The sequence below is a fragment of the Prionailurus bengalensis genome, chromosome A2 (genome assembly GCF_016509475.1).
Source record: "Prionailurus bengalensis isolate Pbe53 chromosome A2, Fcat_Pben_1.1_paternal_pri, whole genome shotgun sequence".
NCBI classification, from domain to species: Eukaryota; Metazoa; Chordata; class Mammalia; order Carnivora; family Felidae; genus Prionailurus; species Prionailurus bengalensis.
Window position 1 is genome coordinate 19,888,962 of NC_057348.1, and position 18,607 is coordinate 19,907,568.

General features: G+C 36.2%; 1 protein-coding gene across 12 annotated transcripts in view; it reads left to right on the forward strand.

Moving 5' to 3' along the window:
- Positions 1 to 18,607, forward strand: part of DOCK3 (dedicator of cytokinesis 3) — a 598,286-nt gene that overhangs the window by 124,942 nt on the left and 454,737 nt on the right. For all 12 annotated transcript variants that reach the window (XM_043587437.1, XM_043587445.1, XM_043587439.1 and 9 more), the window contains exon 3: positions 15,484 to 15,524. In XM_043587437.1, coding sequence (XP_043443372.1) covers positions 15,484 to 15,524 — 41 coding nt within the window. The remainder of the gene's footprint in view (positions 1 to 15,483; positions 15,525 to 18,607) is intronic.

Here is an 18,607-nt window from a genome sequence, read left to right on the forward strand (position 1 = left end):
AAAATCCCTAGTGATTTCAGTATGAAATAGGATGTAGCACTACATTTCTGCTAGAAATTTAGTTTCATTTGTTACCTTAATTTTTAATCACATTTTACAAAATGATATTGACATGACATTGGTATCATGGTATGATATTTTTAATGTAAAAGTTTAGTTATACATTACTAAATTTTCTAATTTCACTAGTATATAATTTTATAATTTATTTTACATGATTTTCCATTTTTAGTACATATAGTCAGTGATGTTTAAGTTGATGAAATGCATATATGTCACTTTTTCAGTGATCTATAGTAGGATTATGATATCTGGGTGAAAGAAGTTTACAGGTTGGGACTGTTTCTATATCAGATGAGGCCAAGTTTGGAGGAATGTGAACTCCATAAGCAAATAATTTTTTTAGATATTTGTGCCACAGTGTCACTACAAGCTTTCATCAGGTTACTAAAATCAAATCTGATTTTTCAGTGTCCACTTAATATCCTAGAGTCTTTCGTTTTAGTGTTATTTTTCCACTTTACTTTTCTATTGTTTGTCATTTTCCATCTTGTGGACCTTTATAAGTAAGTTTTTTTAAAATATGAGATTATGATTTGCATTGATTTTTTTTAAGTGGGATTATAGCCTGCATTTTATTTTGTTTACTTGTTGTTAGTTCTTTTCCTGTCTCTTTCCAGCAGAGAACTTTTCTCAGTAGTGACTCTTATTTCTTGTGTTGATGATGTTGATATAAAGACTTTTTAAAATATAATTTATTGTCAGATTGGCTTATATACAACACCCAGTGCTCATCCCAACAAGTGCCCTGCCTCACCCCCTTGTCCACCCTCAGTTTGTTCTCTGTATTAAGAGTCTCTTGTGATTTATCTCTCTCCCTCTCTGTTTGTAACTATTTTTTCCCCTTCCCTTCCCCCATGGTCTTCTGTTAAGTTTCTCAAGATCCACATATGAGTGAAAGCATATGATATCTGTCTTTCTCTGACTGACTTATTTCACTTAGCATAATACCCTCCAGTTCCATCCATGTTGCTGCAAATGGCATGATTACATTCTTTCTCATTGCCAAGTAGTATTTCATTGAATATATAAACCACATGTTCCTTATCCATTCATCAGTTGATGGACATTTAGGCTCTTTCCATAATTTGGCTATTGTGATATAAAGACTTTTTGTAAATCTAGCTTAAGGAAACCTAGTTTGGCTTTTCATGGAAAACTACACATACACCTAGTAATAAATTATATATGAAAACTATATAATAAACTCTATAGACAAAGAAAATAAGCCTTTTCTCTTAGGCCAGTCTATGTTTTAGGATATTAAATCAAAAGAGACGTTTTGGTTTATTTTAGCTCTCATATTCCTAAAGTACTATCTTCATCTGGTGGATTTTGGTAGAAGTCTAAGTCACAAACAGGACGGCCATTAGATGGAAAGCTCTAGATAGTACTTTGTATGAATGTGAATTATGAGTGAAAGTTGAAACAGAGTTACAAGCATGAGAGATTCACTGGTGGCTTTTTAAAACAAAGTTTATTTGGGGGGAGGGGCAAGAGAGACAGGGGGAGACAGAGAATCCTAGGCAGACCCCACACTGGCAGTGCAGAGCCCGATGCAGGGCTCAAACTCATGAACCCTGAGATCAGGACCTGAGCCGAAGTTGGATGCTTAATCAACTGAGCCACAAACGCACCCCTCACTGGTGGCTTTTTAATAATAAATAAATTGTGATTAAAGTCATATTTGTTAGGCAAATAGTTTAGATTCTATCAGTGATCACTAATTACGGACAGATTATATGGTAAAAAAAATTCTTATTTTGCTGGAAGAGTTATTCACTTTCCATGGGTTTGGAGGCTCTTTATACTCATTTACTCTGATTTTGTGTCCAGTGATTGTACTTTCTGTTGCAAGTAGTAAATCTTCTCTGTAAGAGTGTATCAACATTTTGTTGGTAAGAAGGGAAGATACAGATGTTAGCTTGTGCGCTAATTTGACCTTTGTTAATTGGGTAAGAGTATTTTTTCTTTTAATTTACATCCCAACTTTTCCAAAAATGACTTACGAGAGCTGTTTAGGAGTTCGTATTTTTGGTCCCCCAATGTTTCTTAGAATGAGTCGCATTAAGAAACTTCAGGCTGCAGTTATTTTATTTCATAAGCCTAGTCTCCCCCATGAAGTCTCCACTTGATAGTACTTAGCAAACAGAGTTTTTTAGTGTATATTATTTCTCTGTCACACCCTGCCCCCACCCCACAACTGAATTACTACAGTGTGTCAGACATTGTGCAAGGCACTTTACATGTATCAGTGCTAATTTTATCAACAAACTTGCCAGGTAGGTATTATCACCCCTTATATTACAGATTCACTCTTTCTTGTATTTCCCAAATATTTGAGTACCTAATGGAGGTGAAGCACACTTCTATCTCTTGGAGCTCAGCTGTAAAAGAATGAAATGAAGTCCCTGTTCTCATTGAGAAGAATAAAGGATAAAATAGGAAGAAGGAAATAGACTATGTGCATTGGGGTGGGGTGGGAGGCTTCTGCTATGTATTTATATAGGATAATCATAGAAGGTCTTTCTGAGAAGATAACATTTGGACAGAGAATACGTGGAAGTGAGGAAGCAATCCTATGGTTTTCTGAGAGAAGAGCAGTCTAGGCATACATGCAAAAAGTATAAAGGACTGAAGTGTGAGAGCTTGCTTAGTGAGTTGAAGGAATTGCAGGGAGACTGGTGTGACTGTAGTAGAGAGGTTGGTTGGGAAGGAGCAGAGAGAGTGGTGGGAAATGAGTCCAGCAGACTGTAGTAAGGACTTCGGATTTTACTTTGAGATGGGATGACATTAGACAGTTTGACAGAGGAATAACATGCTCAAAGAGTTATACTTTACTTTTGGAATTTGAAGACAGTACTCAAACTTTTCCTAGTAGTTCTTGCATTGTAAAGTTTCATCACCAGACATTTGGGTAAAGGGAAGAATTCTGTGTTTCTCACAATAGTCCTGTGAATAACTTGTCCCTACCTTAGAATTAGAGAGTTGCACCCAGTTACTGAGGAAAGGAAGATCTGGGGTTTCTGAAGGCAATACTTGTTTAGCATTTCTTTAAATTCAATCATGATATTATGACTTAAGTCAAAGATATACATGATAATTGATTCTCTGAAAGCAGCAGTTTTTGTAGTAAATTATAATATTGAATGTTGTAATAATGCCTTCCTTTCTTCATTCAATATTCCATAAAAATTTAAACCTGAAAGTGTTAGAGTATAAAAATGTGTCTGAATCTTAAGTTCCTAATAGTGATCAAGCCATCAGACATTGACTTAAGATGGGAAAGACTCTGATATACTCTTCACTTAAATGCATATGATGACAGTGAGATTGATGAGGACTCAGGCAATATGACCAAGGGGGTTTTACTTTGTGTCTCAGCATTGCGAAATCTTGGTAGTCAAAGATAAATGTGGAAAACGAAAGGAAGGATTATAGCTAGATTGTCCAGGGTGCTTGTAGTAGAAAAACAGACATTTAAAATATGCTTTATTGTGTTAGCTAATTAAAAACGTCTCTTTCCTGTTGATTCTTAATGGTTTTAGAAATATTTGAGTTGTTTTCTTTTTGATTCTTTATCTGAGAAGTTATGAACTTTTTTGTTCTATATGTAAAAGACAAAACGATTGAGTTCTCTTTCTTCTCTCTTTTCTTTCTTCTTATGCTTTCTTCACTCTCTTCAGTTCTAAATCTTGTATAGAATGGGCACATTTACCAAAATTTGTAGCAGTGTTTTGGTTTTAAGAAAAGGTGATGCCTGAAATTCGTTGAGCACAGTTCTCATGACCCTCACAATGGTAGCATCCCATGGAGGTGATAATGTATTTTTGAAGTTGCTTAGTATTCAGAAAAACTGGTCTAAGTCTTCCTCTCTTCTTTCTTCCCCACCTCCCAATGAGAAGCAAGAGTTTGTATTGCAGTATAATATATATATTTAATTAATAAGGAAACCGCTTTTGATAAGCAATATTTTGAGGATTTACTGGGTGAGAAATCATTGACCTTTGTAAACATGTTACCTGATCAAGTGTTTACTTGAAGTCTTGAGGTGGTGCTTTATCCTAATAATTCTCTCATTGTCATTTTATAAAAACCTTAAAAAAAGTGACATATAGTCATGTGCACCAAAACATCTGTGTAATTATATTGAAGCATTTGGATTCTGTAACTCCTTAATAGTTTTTCTTTGAGTAGTACAAGGGAGATGTTAACATGAATGGCATTGCAGTCAGATAAAAAATGACCTGTCATAAGATTTAACAAGGTAGCCTCAAGAATTTGTGAAATATGAGAAAGTATAGAAGGATGACCAGTACTTTGATACTGTGTGTAATATATTAAAGGCAACAGAGCATTCCTGTAAGTCTCCTAGTGCATATGTATAGAAAATTCTCTAAGGATATAATTCTCAACCTTTTCAGGCCTAGTACTAGCCTGCCTTTTTATCCCTTTATAATAGGTTTATTGAGATAGAATTCACATACCATAAAATTCACCCTTTAAAAATATACAGTTCACAGGGCACCTGGTGGCTTAGTTGGTTGAGCATCTGACTGTGGATTTTGGCTCAGGCCATGAGCCAGGGTTGTGGGATTGAGCCCTGAGTTGGGCTCCATGCTGGGCATGGAGCCTGCTTAAGATTCATTCTTTCCTCTCTCTCTCCCTCCCTCCCTCCCTCCCTCCTTCCCTCTCTCTCCCCTTCTAGCTCTCTCCCCCACTTGTGATCTCTTTGCGTCTAAAATAAAATTTAAAAAAATGTACAGTTCACTGTTTTCATGGTACAGAATTGTGCAGCTATCACCACTAATTTTAGAATAGTTTTATCACTCGAGAAAGAAACCCCATTTCCATTAGCAGATACTCCCCCACCCCTTGGCAACCACTAATCTACTTTGTGGATTAGCCTATTCTGGACATTTCATATAAATGTAATTATTCAATTTGTGTGTTCATGGTTCATCTATGTTGAAGCATGTATCAGAACTTGATTGCTTTTTATGATTAAGTAGTAATGCGTTGTATGCGTATGCCATATTTTATTTATCCATTCATCAGTTGACAGACATTTGGGTTATTTTTACCTTTTGGCTGTTATGAATACTGCTGCTGTGAACACTTGTGTGCAGATAGTTGTTTGAATACCCATTTAAAATTTATTTGAGTATATACTTAAGAGTGGAATTGTCAGATCATATGGTAGTTCTGTCTTAAATATTGTGAGGAAATAACAAACTGTTTTATTTCTTTCTTTATTATTTTTTAACCAATAATAATATTCCTATTTATTAATCTACCAAAGGAATTGCTACATTGTATGGTAGTTCTTATTTTGATTTTTTAAATATGAAATTTATTGTCAAATTGGTTTCCATACAACACCCAGTACTTATCCCCAAACTGTTTTCTTTAAAAAACTTTTTTTTTTAACATTTATTTTTAAGGGACAGCATGAGCAGGAGAGGGGCAGAGAGAGAAAGAGACACAGAATCTGAAGCAGGCTCCAGGCTCTGAGCTGTCAGCACAGAACCCAACATGGGGCTTGAACCCATGAACTAGGAGATCATGACCTGAGCTAAAGTCAGACACTTAACTGACTGAGCCACCCGATGCCCCTGGCAAACTGTTTTCTAAAGTGTCTGCACCATTTTACAACCTATCAGTAATGTTTGAATGTTCCAATATCTCCATATCTTTGTCAATACTTGTTATTGTCTGTGTTTGTTATTGTAGCCAGTTTATTGGGAGAGAAATGGTATCTCACTATGGTTTTGATTTGTATTTCTTTAATAACTAATGATGTTGAACTTCTTTTGATTTTTTTATTAGTCATTTGTGTGTCTTCTTTGGAGAAATGTTTATTTAAATCCTTTTGCCTGTTGAAAAAAATGATGTATCTTTTCATTTTTAAAAAAGTGTTTATCTTGAGAGAGAAATAGAGAGTGAGCAGGGGAGGGGCAGAGAGAGAGAGAGGGAGAGAGAATCCAAAGGAGGCTCCAGGTGACAGTGTAGAGCCTGATGTGGGATCCGAATTCATGAACTGTGAGATCATGGCCTAAGCCGAAATCAAGAGTCGGACACTTAACCAACTGAGTCATGCAGGCGCCCCTATCTTTTTATTTAGTTGCAAGAGTTCTTTGTATATTCTGGATACTGGTCTTTTATTAGGTATGTGATATACAAATATTTTTGCCCATTCTGTGGATTGTATTTTTTTGATGTCCTTTGGGGAATAAAACTTTTAATTTTGATGTAGCTGAATTCATTTATTATTTTTTTTTCTGTTGCTTGTGCATGAAACCAGTGTTTAACACAAGGTCATGAAGATTTTCATCTGTATTTTCTTATAAGAATCTTTGAATTTGGAAAGCATAAATATTTTTAATATCTTCTCTGGCAACTCAGACCCCCCTTGCCAATTTCTAGAAATTTCTCTAAAATGCAGTAATATCCCCATTTCAGTGGTAGTGTTTAAGGGATAATATACAGAAGTAGAATATCAGTGTCATACAGTATGCATATAACAAATACTGCATTGTTTTTGAAAGCGAGGACCATTTATTATCACCCTCGCTAGCAGGATCTGATTTCTCTACATGCTCTTGCCAATATCTGCTTTTGTTAGAATTTAAAATAAAGAGTTAACCAATGTGGTAGATGTGAAATGTTATCCTGGTGTGTGTGAGTGTGTGTGTGTATGTATGTATATATATTTATTTTAGTCAGGTTATTGTGGTATAACTTATGTGCAACAAATGTCACCCTTTTGGAGTGCTTGTCTATGCATTTTGATAAATGTATAACCCTATAACCATCACCACAGTTAAGATACAGAATATTTTTGTCACCCCCATATGTAATATCAGGCTCCCTGTAGGCAACCTCCCTTCCAATGCCCTTCCCCCCAGCCCTGGCAGCCCTGATGTATTTTCTGGTCCTCTAGTTTTGTGTTTTCTAGAATGTTATATAACTGGAATCATATATTACATAGCCTGTTGTGCCTGGCTTTTTTTTTTCACTTAGCATAATGCATTCAAAATTCATTCATGTTGATCTGTGGCTTGCTTTTTCTGAGTAGTATTTCATTGTATAGATTCAAGCCACATTTTATTTATCCACATAGCAGTTGATAGATATTTTAATTGCTTTATTTTTGAAGATTATGAATAAGGTTGTTTTAAACATTGTATATAGATTTTAGTATGGACTTTTTTTTCATATTGGTGGGATTGGTGGGTCATATAGTAAGTACATTAAAAAATACTTTATTTTTTAGTGTAGTTTTAGGCTACCAACAAAACTGAGAAGAAGTACTGAGAATTCCCATATACCCTCTGCTCTTACACATGCACAGCCTCTCACACTATCAGCATCCACACCAGAGTGGTGTACATTTGTTACAGTCAGTGAGCCTGCATCAACACATCATTATTACCCCAAATACATAGTTTACATCAGGGTTCACTCTTAGTGTTCATTCTGTTGGTTTGGATAAATGTATAAAATGACATGTACCCACCCTTATAGTATCACACAGAATAGTTTCACTGGCCTAAAAATTCTCTCCACCTATTTATCTATCCTTCCCTCCAACCCTTGACAACCACGATCTTTTTACTGTCTCTCCATGGTTTTGCTTTTTACAGGATGTCATGTAGTTGGACTCATATAGTATGTGAATTTTTCACATTTCCTTTTCTCATTTAGTAGTATGCATTTAAAGTTCTTCCATTTCTTTTTGTGGTTTGATAGCACATTTCTTTTTATTGCTGAATAATATACCAGTGTCTGGATGTACCACAGTTTATTTATCCATTCACCTACTGAATGATAACTTGGTTGCTTCCACATTTTGGCAATTATGAATAAAGCTGCTATAAACATTTGGTGCAGGTTTTTTTTGTGGACATAAATGTTCAACTCATTTGAGTAAATACCTTGGAGTCAGACTGATGAATCATATGGTAAGAGTGTATTTAGTTTTGTTAAGAAACTGCCACACTGCCTTACAAAATGGCTTTACCATTTTGGATTCCTACCGGCAATGAATGAGAGTTCCTATTGCTCCACATCCTTATCAGCATGTGGTGGTGTCAGTGTTTTGGATTTTGGCCATTAATAATATGTATGTGTAGTGGTATCTCATTTTAATTTATAATTCTCAAATCACACATAATGTTGAACATCTTTTCATATGCTTTTTTGATATCTGTAGATCTTCCTTGATGACGTGTCTGTTCAGGTCTTTTGAACATTTTTTTTTTTTTAATTTTTTTTTTCAACATTTATTTATTTTTTTTGGGACAGAGAGAGACAGAGCATGAACGGGGGAGGGGCAGAGAGAGAGGGAGACACAGAATCGGAAGCAGGCTCCAGGCTCTGAGCCATCAGCCCAGAGCCCGACGCGGGGCTCGAACTCACGGACCGCGAGATCGTGACCTGGCTGAAGTCGGATGCTTAACCGACTGCGCCACCCAGGCGCCCCTGAACATTTTTTTTTAATATGAAATTTTTTGGCAAATTGGTTTCCATACAATACCTAGTGCTCATACCAACAGGTGCCCTCCTCAGTGCCCATCACCCACTTTCCCCTCCCTCCCACCCCCTATCAACTCTCAGTTTATTCTCAGTTTTTAAGAGTCTCTTATGGTTTGGCTCCTTCCCTCTCTGTAACTTTCTTTCCCTCTCCCCTCCCCCCTGGTCTTCTGTTAAGTTTCTCAGGATCCATGTAAGAGTGAAAACATATGGTATCCGTCTTTTTCTGTATGACTTATTTCACTTAGCATAACACTCTCCAGTTCCATCCACGTTGCTACAAAAGGCCATATTTCATTCTTTGTCATTGCCACATAGTACTCCATTGTATATATAAACCATAGCTTCTTTATCCATTCATCAGTTGATGGGCATTTAGGCTCTTTCCATAATTTGGCTGTTGTTGAAAGTGCTACTATAAACATTGGGGTCCAAGTGGCCCTATGCATCAGCACTCCTGTATCCCTTGGGTAAATTCCTAGCAGTGCTATTGCTGGATCATAGGGTAGGTCTATTTTTAATTTTTTGAGGAACCTCCACGCTGTTTTCCAGAGTGGCTGCACCAATTTGCATTCCCACCAACAGTGCAAGAGGGTTCCCATTTCTCCACATCCTCTCCAGCATCTATAGTCTCCTGATTTGCTCATTTTAGCCACTCTGACTGGCGTGAAGTGATATCTGAGTGTGGTTTTGATTTGTATTTCCCTGATGAGGAGTGACATTGAGCATCTTTTCATATGCCTGTTGGCCATCTGGAGGTCTTCTTTGAAAAGTGTCTGTTCATGTCTTCTGCCCATTTCTTCACTGGATTATTTGTTTTTTGGGTGTGGAGTTTGGTGAGTTCTTTATAGATTTTGGATACTAGCCCTTTGTCTGATATGTCATTTGCAAATATCTTTTCCCATTCCATTGGTTGCCTTTTAGTTTCGTTGATTGTTTCCTTTGCAGTGCAGAAGCTTTTTATCTGGATGAGGTCCCAGTAGTTCATTTTTGCTTTTAATTCCCTTGCCTTTGGAGATGTGTCAAATAAGAAATTGCTGTGGCTGAGGTCAGAGAGGTTTTTTTCCTGCTTTCCCCTCTAGGGTTTTGATGGTTTCCTGTCTCACACTCAGGTCCTTCATCCATTTTGAGTTTGTGTAAGAAAGTGGTCTAGTTTCATTCTTCTGCATGTTGCTGTCCAGTTCTCCCCGCACCATCTTTTGAACATTTAAAAACAAATTATTTATTAATTTTGAGAGAGAGAGAGAGAGAGAGAGAGAGAGAGAGAGAGAGAATGAATCCCAAGCAGGCTCCACGCTGTCAGCACAGAGCCTGACGTGGGACTCGATCTCACAAACCATGAGATCATGACCTAAGCCAAAATCAAGAGCCAGAGGCTTAACTGACTGAGCTACCCAGGCACTTCTGCCCATTTTGTAATTGAGTGTTTTTTGTTAAGTTTTAAGAATTTTTTGAATATTTTAGTAACAGATTTATATCTGATATGTCTTTTTTTTAAATTTAAAAAAAAAATTTTTTTTTTTTTAACGTTTATTTATTTTTGGGACAGAGAGAGACAGAGCATGAACGGGGGAGGGGCAGAGAGAGAGGGAGACACAGAATCAGAAACAGGCTCCAGGCTCCGAGCCATCAGCCCAGAGCCTGACGCGGGGCTCAAACTCACGGACCGCGAGATTGTGACCTGGCTGAAGTCGGACGCTCAACCGACTGCGCCACCCAGGCGCCCCCTGATATGTCTTTTATAAATATTTTCTCCTGGCCTGTGGCTTGTCTTCAAATTCCCTTGAGAGTGTTTTTTGTAGAGCAATAGTTTCATTTTAATGAAGTCTAGCTTGATTCTTTCTTTCATGGATCATGCATTGGGTGTAGAATCCAAAAGGTCGTTGGCATACACAGGTAATTTAGATTTTCTCTTATGTTATCCAGAAAACTCTAGCGTTTTTAAATTTTATTTTGAGAGAGAGAGAGAGGGAGCACGCGTGAGAATCTCAAGCAGGCTCCACATTCAGCACAGAGCCTGACATGGGACTCTATTCCACAACCATGAGATCATGACCTGAGCCAAAATCAAGAGTTGGACACTCAAATACTGAGCCCCCTAGGGTGCCCCTCTGGAGTTTTAAGGATTGTATTTTACATTTAGATCTTTGATCTGTTTTGATTTAATTTTTGCGAAGGGTGTAAGGTCTGTCTCTAAATTTATTTTTTTATGATGATGTCCAGTTGTCCCAGCACTCTTTGTTGAAAAGGCTACCTTTTCTCCATTGTATCACCTTTGTTCCTTTGTCAAAGATCAGTTGATTATATTTATGTGGGTGTACTTTTGTGCTCTCTGTTCTGTTGATCTGTTTGTTCTTTCTCTAATACTGAACTGTCTTGATTACTGTAGCTTTATAATAGTTTTGAAGTCAGGTAGTGTCAGCTTCCATCTTTTTAACTCTCCTTACGTTAGATTATGTTACATGTTACCTATTCCAGGTCTGTTACCTTTTCATATAAACTTTGGAATCAGTTTGTCAATATCCAAAAACAATTTGCTGAGATGTTTACTGGCAGTAGGTTGTCTTATCATGCACTGAAGTTTTAAGTTCTGATGTAGTCCGGTTTATCTATTTTTACTTTGTTGCCTGTGCTTTTGGTGTAATATCCAAGAAATAATTTTCAAGTTTATATCCTGAAGATTTTAACTGTTTTTTTTTTTCTTTCAACGTTTATTTATTTTGGGGACAGAGAGAGACAGAGCATGAACGGGGGAGGGGCAGAGAGAGAGGGAGACACAGAATCGGAAACAGGCTCCAGGCTCTGAGCCATCAGCCCAGAGCCCGACGCGGGGCTCGAACTCCCGGACCGCGAGATCGTGACCTGGCTGAAGTCGGACGCTTAACCGACTGCGCCACCCAGGCGCCCCCTTTAACTGTTTTTTAAGAGTCTTTTTAACTCTTAGAAGAGCAAAAGCTTAAAACTTTTATGAGGATTACATTATTAATTCCTTTATAGAGTATGCTTAAGAAATCTTTGTCTAACCCAAGGTCACAAAAATGTTGTCCTGTTGTACCAGTTTTACACTTTTACATCTAACTATATGATACATTTTGAGGTAATTTTGTTTATAGTACAAGGTATGGGTAGCAGATTTGTTTTGTTTTATTGTTTTTTTTTTTCCTTTGGTATACTTTTTTTTTTATTTAATTTTTTTTCCAACGTTTGTTTATTTTTGGGACAGAGAGAGACAGAGCATGAACGGGGGAGGGGCAGAGAGAAAGGGAGACACAGAATCGGAAACAGGCTCCAGGCTCTGAGCCATCAGCCCAGAGCCTGATGCGGGGCTTGAACTCACGGACCGCAAGATCGTGACCTGGCTGAAGTCGGACGCTTAACCGACTGCGCCACCCAGGCACCCCTCCTTTGGTATACTTATGTCCAATTATTTCACCACCATTTGTTTAAAAAAACTTATTTCTCCATTGAAGTACTTTTGCACCTTTGTTGGAAATCAATTGTTCATTTAAGTGTGCATTTATTTCTGGGTTTTCCAGTGTATTTCATTGATCTGTGTATCTATTCTTTAGCCAGTACCATACTATATTTATTAAGGTAGGTTTATCTTAAGTCTTGAAATTAGGCAGCATGAGTCATTCACATTTTTTATACCTTTTCAAAATTATTTTGGCTATGCTAGTGGTCAGTTGCCTAAATTTTAGAAATAATAGCTATAAAAATTTTTGCTGGGATTTTGATTGGCATTGCATTGAATCTACAGACCAATTTAGGGTTAATTGGCACCTTAACAAAACTGAGTTTTACAATTCATAAACATGGTAAACCTCTTAATGTATTTTGGTCTTCTTGATTTCCCGTTTTGTCCTTTACAGGGCTGTTAGTTTTCTGATTTCCATCACTAATGTGGGGTTTTGGTTTTCTTTTTTTTTTTTTCAGTATATGAAATTTGTTGTCAAATTGGTTTCCATACAACACCCAGTGCTCATCCCAAAAGGTGCCCTCCTCAATACCCATCACCCACCCTCCCCAACTCCCACTCCCCATCAACCCTCAGTAGGGGTTTTGGTTTTCAAGCCTAACACAAGGCTGCAGGGAGGATATGGGATAGGGGAATTTTAACAAGTCTTTGTTCTTACCAAGATTCAAGTTTCTTGAATAAATACTGTTTGGATTATTTCAAGTAAACTGTTAGACATGTGAATTCAACAAAGTCACAGGATATAAAATCAATGTACAGAAATCAGTTGCAATTCTATACACTAATAATGAAGCAGCAGAAAGAGAAATCAAGGAATTGATCACATTTACATTTGCACTAAAAACCGTAAGATACCTAGGAATAAACCTAACCAAAGAGGTAAAAGATCTGTATGCTGAAAATTATTGAAAGCCTATGAAAGAAATTGAAGATGACACAAAGAAATGGAATAACATTCCATGCTCATGGTTTGGAAGAACAAATATTTCTAAAATGTCTGTACTACCCAAAGCAATCTATACATTTAATGCAGTCCCTATCCAGGATAACACCAGCATTCTTCATAGAGCTAGAACAAACAGTCCTAAAGTTTGTATGGAACCAGAAAAGACCCTGGATAGCCAATGTAACGTTGAAAAAGAAAACCAAAGCTGGAGGTATCACAATTCTGGACTTTAAACTGTATTTCAAAGCTGTAGTCATCAAGACAGTATGGTATTGGTACAAACACATACATATAAATCAATGGAATGGAATAGAGAACCCAGAAATGGACATACAAACGAATGGCCAACTAATCTTTGACAAAGCAGGAAAGAGTATCCAATGGTGGGGGATGAAGACAGTCTCTTCAGCAAATGGTGTTGGAAAAACTGGAAAGTGACATGCAGAAGAATGAAACTGGACCCCTTTCTTACACCATACACAAAAATAAATTCAAAATGGATGAAAGACCTAAATGTGAGATGGGAAACCATCAAAATCCTAGAGGAGAAAACAGGCAGCAACCTCTTTGACCTCAGCTGCAGCAACTTCTTACTAGATATTTCTCCAGCGGCAAGGGAAATAAAAGCAAAAATGAACTATTGGGACCTCATCAATGTAAACCTTCTGAACAGCGAAGGTAACAGTCAACAAAACTAAATGTTTACTTCCAGAGTTCTATACAATTCGAATTAGAAAGTTTTTGCCAGGATTCTAACTGCTTTTATTGAGGAGAGGCTTTTTGGAGATCCTTACTCTGCCATTCTTGCTGATACCGTTCTCTGTTCTGTTTCTTAAGATATTATAACAAGTATTAATAAAGATATTGAAACTCTCAAGGTATAAATTGAGTTTCCCAAATTTATTATCTCAGCTGTTGAACTAAACATAAACAAGGATATTTCTTCTTTTATTGTTTGTTAAGATTTCAGGAAAGTTGATTACTTTCCTCATAGCTTTGTTGTGAGATTTAAAGGTTAATACATGGAACAATCTCTCAATTACAGTACATGGAATTAAGAACAATAAACTCTCAATTATTATTAGCTGTTATCAATAATTTCCTTTCCTTCATCTTCCTCCTTTAGATACCACTCATTGGAGATTCCCCCCCACCTTTTTTTTGATGCAAAGCTGAGTTTTACTATTGCTTTTCAAGTCATTGGTTTTATACAGTGCAAGAGAAAATTCATCACTTCTTGTCCAGTTCAAAAGGGCAATGGCATTGGTATATACAAGAAGAAAAGACTTGAACATTTTCTGCAATGATAGCTCAAAGCCTATGGAGAAATCATTCTCAAAAAGTTTTATTTGTATGTGAGATTTATCAATATGCTTAGTTCTCTAAAAAAAGTTTTCATAAGTGCTTTTGGTGTCTTTCAATTGTTATTTTTTTTTTTCCAACGTTTATTTATTTTTGGGACAGAGAGAGAGCATGAACGGGGGAGGGGCAGAGAGAGAGAGAGAGGGAGACACAGAATCGGAAACAGGCTCCAGGCTCCGAGCCATCAGCCCAGAGCCGGACGCAGGGCTCGAACTCACGGACCGCGAGATCGTGACCTGGCTGAAGTCGGACGCTTAACCGACTGCGCCACCCAGGCGCCCCTCAATTGTTATTTTTAAAGGACATCCAATTATATGATCTGCTTTTTCCTCTGTCCCTGTATAATCATTCAGTTTCCATTTACTAGAAAATATTTTATAAGAGTACAATATTTGGGATAGCAAAGAGGAAAGGACGTTGATTTTTTGAGATTATAGATATCAAATACTGTTATTCTGAAGGCAAAGATAACTAATAAATATAAGTAGGAAATGAATATATATTACTAAAAAGAGACTGTTTATTAGGATCTAAATTGAAAGGATATTTCCCCAAGGAAATCAAAGAAACTCTATGCAGGCTTAGAAGCAAAAATCTTCAGAAAACATCTGCTTTTAAATAATGGAGATTTTCCTTTTTAAACCCAAGAAGAAAAACTATAACAAAACTCTAAAATAATAGATTAGAATTGAGAAAATTTGGTAATATTTCCTTTCTCTGAAAATTGTTTTTATTGTGTAATGGAAACTTTCATTATTATTGCTGTGTATGAATGCTGAGAGGGAATAAATGAAGCACAGACGTCAACATCAGCATCTAGAAAACCAAGAAATGTTCATAGAGTTTAAGTACAGGTCCTTTGAGGTATTTTAAAATTTTTTGTGTTTTATTCAGTTGAAAGTTTTGCCTTTTGAAGAAAATTGGAAATGTGTTTATTGTAAGACTTTTCCTTTTAGAGTAAACTACTCCTAATAAATCCACCATACTTGTACCTATCTTGGCAAGTTTTACATTAATTTTTTCCCTAAAAATTCTCATATGGTGTGTCTTATAGGAAATGACAACAATATGATGTTAATTTCCTTTGTATGCTTTGTTTTAGGTTGGTACAGAGGAGTTTCAACAAAGAAGCCAAATGTAAAGGTATGATAAGTTCATTGTTACTTTTTCTAATATAGGAACCTAACTAGTATGTTTGTTGGATATAAAAACAATTCTTACCTGCACATCTTTTAATCTTTTACAGTAGGCGCACTCATCCTTTCCTTTACAGAACTATATCAGATGCTGCTGTGTGTCAGCAGTATTAAAATGTTTCTCTTTCTTTTTTTTTTTTAATTTTTTTTTTCAACGTTTATTTATTTTTGGGACAGAGAGAGACAGAGCATGAACGGGGGAGGGGCAGAGAGAGAGGGAGACACAGAATCGGAAACAGGCTCCAGGCTCTGAGCCATCAGCCCAGAGCCTGACGCGGGGCTCGAACTTGCGGACCGCGAGATCGTGACCTGGCTGAAGTCGGACGCTTAACCGACTGCGCCACCCAGGCGCCCCTCTCTTTCTTTTTTAATGTTTATTTATTTATTTATGAGAGAGTGAGAGAGCGCACATGCAAGCTGGGGAGGGACGGAGAGAGGGGGACAGAGAATCCCAAGCAGGCTCTGCACTATCAGCACAGAGCCTGATGTGGGGCTCGAACCCACAAACCATGAGATCATGACCTGAGCTGAAATCGAGAGTCATATGTTTAACCGACTGAGCCACTCAGGTGCCTTAAAATGTTTTATTTTTTTTTAAGGACAGAAAATGCATGTATGATCATAGCTGCAAAGTTTATTTTGAAAAAGCCCATTAGGACACTTAATATTTTTTTCCTTCAAAAAGTAGAGACTTTTTGTAGAGATTTGACAAAAAGTAAAGACTTATTCATAGTCCTAGTCCTGTGGATCCATGGGATTATTTAGATAAGTTTATTTCTAAAATACAAAATAGAAAAAACTTTCAAATAATGTTCAATTAGATGTCTTTGTTGATGATGATATTCTTGTTAAAATATAAATTTAAACAAGACTTTTTATGAATAGATTTTATGTATTTATTCTGTTTCCAGTTAATATTAATTTAATCAAACAAAATATATTTTAATTGGCAGTTATAATACATTTAGGAACATTGTTCTTCAGGAATGTATTTGCAAAAACTGCTTTCTCCTCACTCTTTCATATCATTAATATTAGAAGCTTTTATATATTTCTGTAGCTTAATGTTTAATGTATTTTGCTATTTTCTTGTACAGATAAATAATCAAAATGATCATATACTGTTTTTATTAAGAAAGAAAATTGTTCAGAGTTCTAATCATCAATTTTTCCAGTACAATCATTCATTTTATTAGTTTTTATTAGTTTTTAATGATTTTAAGAAGACAGTATCTTCAAATTTTAATTCCTTGCAGCCAGGGCATCTTACCCTTGGCACTGTTCACATTTTGGGCCAGATAATTCTTCATTGTGGGGGGCGGTCTTGTGCATTATAATATACTTGGCAGCATATATGACTCCTACTCAATAAATGTCAGTAACATTTCCCCCCTTGAAGTTGTGGCAGTGAAAAATGTAGACATTGCCAAAATCCCTTCTCTACCACTACTCATCAGTAATGCTTTTGTGAAAATAATTTCTGTATTTTATGTATTTGTCTTGATTTAAAATTACCAAAAATTTAGAATTTGAATAGATGAGAAATCTCATAAATTATTGGAAAGTTGTAATTTGTGATATTACATACTTTTTATTTATTATAGGTAATATTTGTGACCTTGGCCACCCTATCACCTTGTTTCCAATACTAGTGTTTGAGGATCATTGTGGAGATGATAGTCATTCAAATTATAGTATGTTTGTAATTAAACCAACAATTGATGAACAGTGTATGGCTTTGAAACCTTGTTGAGTGAGACATGAACTATGACACCCTTAAAATATTATCTACTACTGTATAACAAAGTGTATCAAAATTTAGTGGATTAATTTAATCACCATTTTATCTCTCATTATTTTGTACCTTGACTGGGGCCACCTGGACACTTAGTTATATGGCTATAATCATCTGGAGGATCAGCTGGCTGTGGTGTCCAAGAGGGTCTATTCACATGTCTGGCATCCTGACAAGGATGGCTGGAAGGCTCTCCTCAGCCAGATCACTGATATAGCTAGACTTTCCATATAGTCTCAAGGCTTCTCCATATGACTTGTCTAGCAGATAATCAGAATTCTGTTTTAGAGTTAAGGAAAGGTGCTCAGAATCTCATACCTATTTTTTAAATTTCCTGCAACAAAGGTGTTTAGAGACTGTAGGAGAGACTACCTTGTGATTAATCTTAGGAATGATTTCATAAGCCAATCAAAATGAAGAAACCAAATTAAACTAATCTTAAGCATTAGAGCTCATTTTTGTCTGATCAGACTCTCTTAATGTCTTTACTTTTGACTAATGACTTCTGTATTTTGGTAATACCAACTTCATTCTAGCGTCTTAGGTTATTGTAGCATTTATTAATAAAATAACTGTATGCCTTTGAATAGCATGTGTTTGTATTCTTAAACTTTAAAAATTTAACAACTGGAAATAAAGATAGAGATAACCATTTCATGTGGCAATGATATTTTGTGGAACCATGGTGAAAATTCTTTATTATTTGTAAAATATAATCATTTAATGATTCTACACACTTTATTTTTTTTTTTTTATTAAAAAAAATTTTTTTTTTCAACGTTTATTTATTTTTTTGGGACAGAGAGAGACAGAGCATGAACGGGGGAGGGGCAGAGAATCGGAAACAGGCTCCAGGCTCTGAGCCATCAGCCCAGAGCCCGACGTGGGGCTTGAACTCACGGACCGCGAGATCGTGACCTGGATGAAGTCGGACGCTTAACCGACTGCGTCACCCAGGCGCCCCAATTCTACACACTTTAAAGTGATAAAAATGCATTTCTATATATCTTTTATATATAATTCTGTTTAATTGTATATATAATTTTATTTTATATTAATTATATATAATTAATATAATCACAATAAGTAAAAATTTCAGTAGGTTTTTTATAGCTGTTCGTGTTTAAAGAAAATTAAAAGGCGACTTATTAGTATGTCTTGAGTTGCGTTTGACTTATAATAAAACTCATAATAGCCTGAATAAAATAATATCTGAACTAGATAGCAAATAGAGC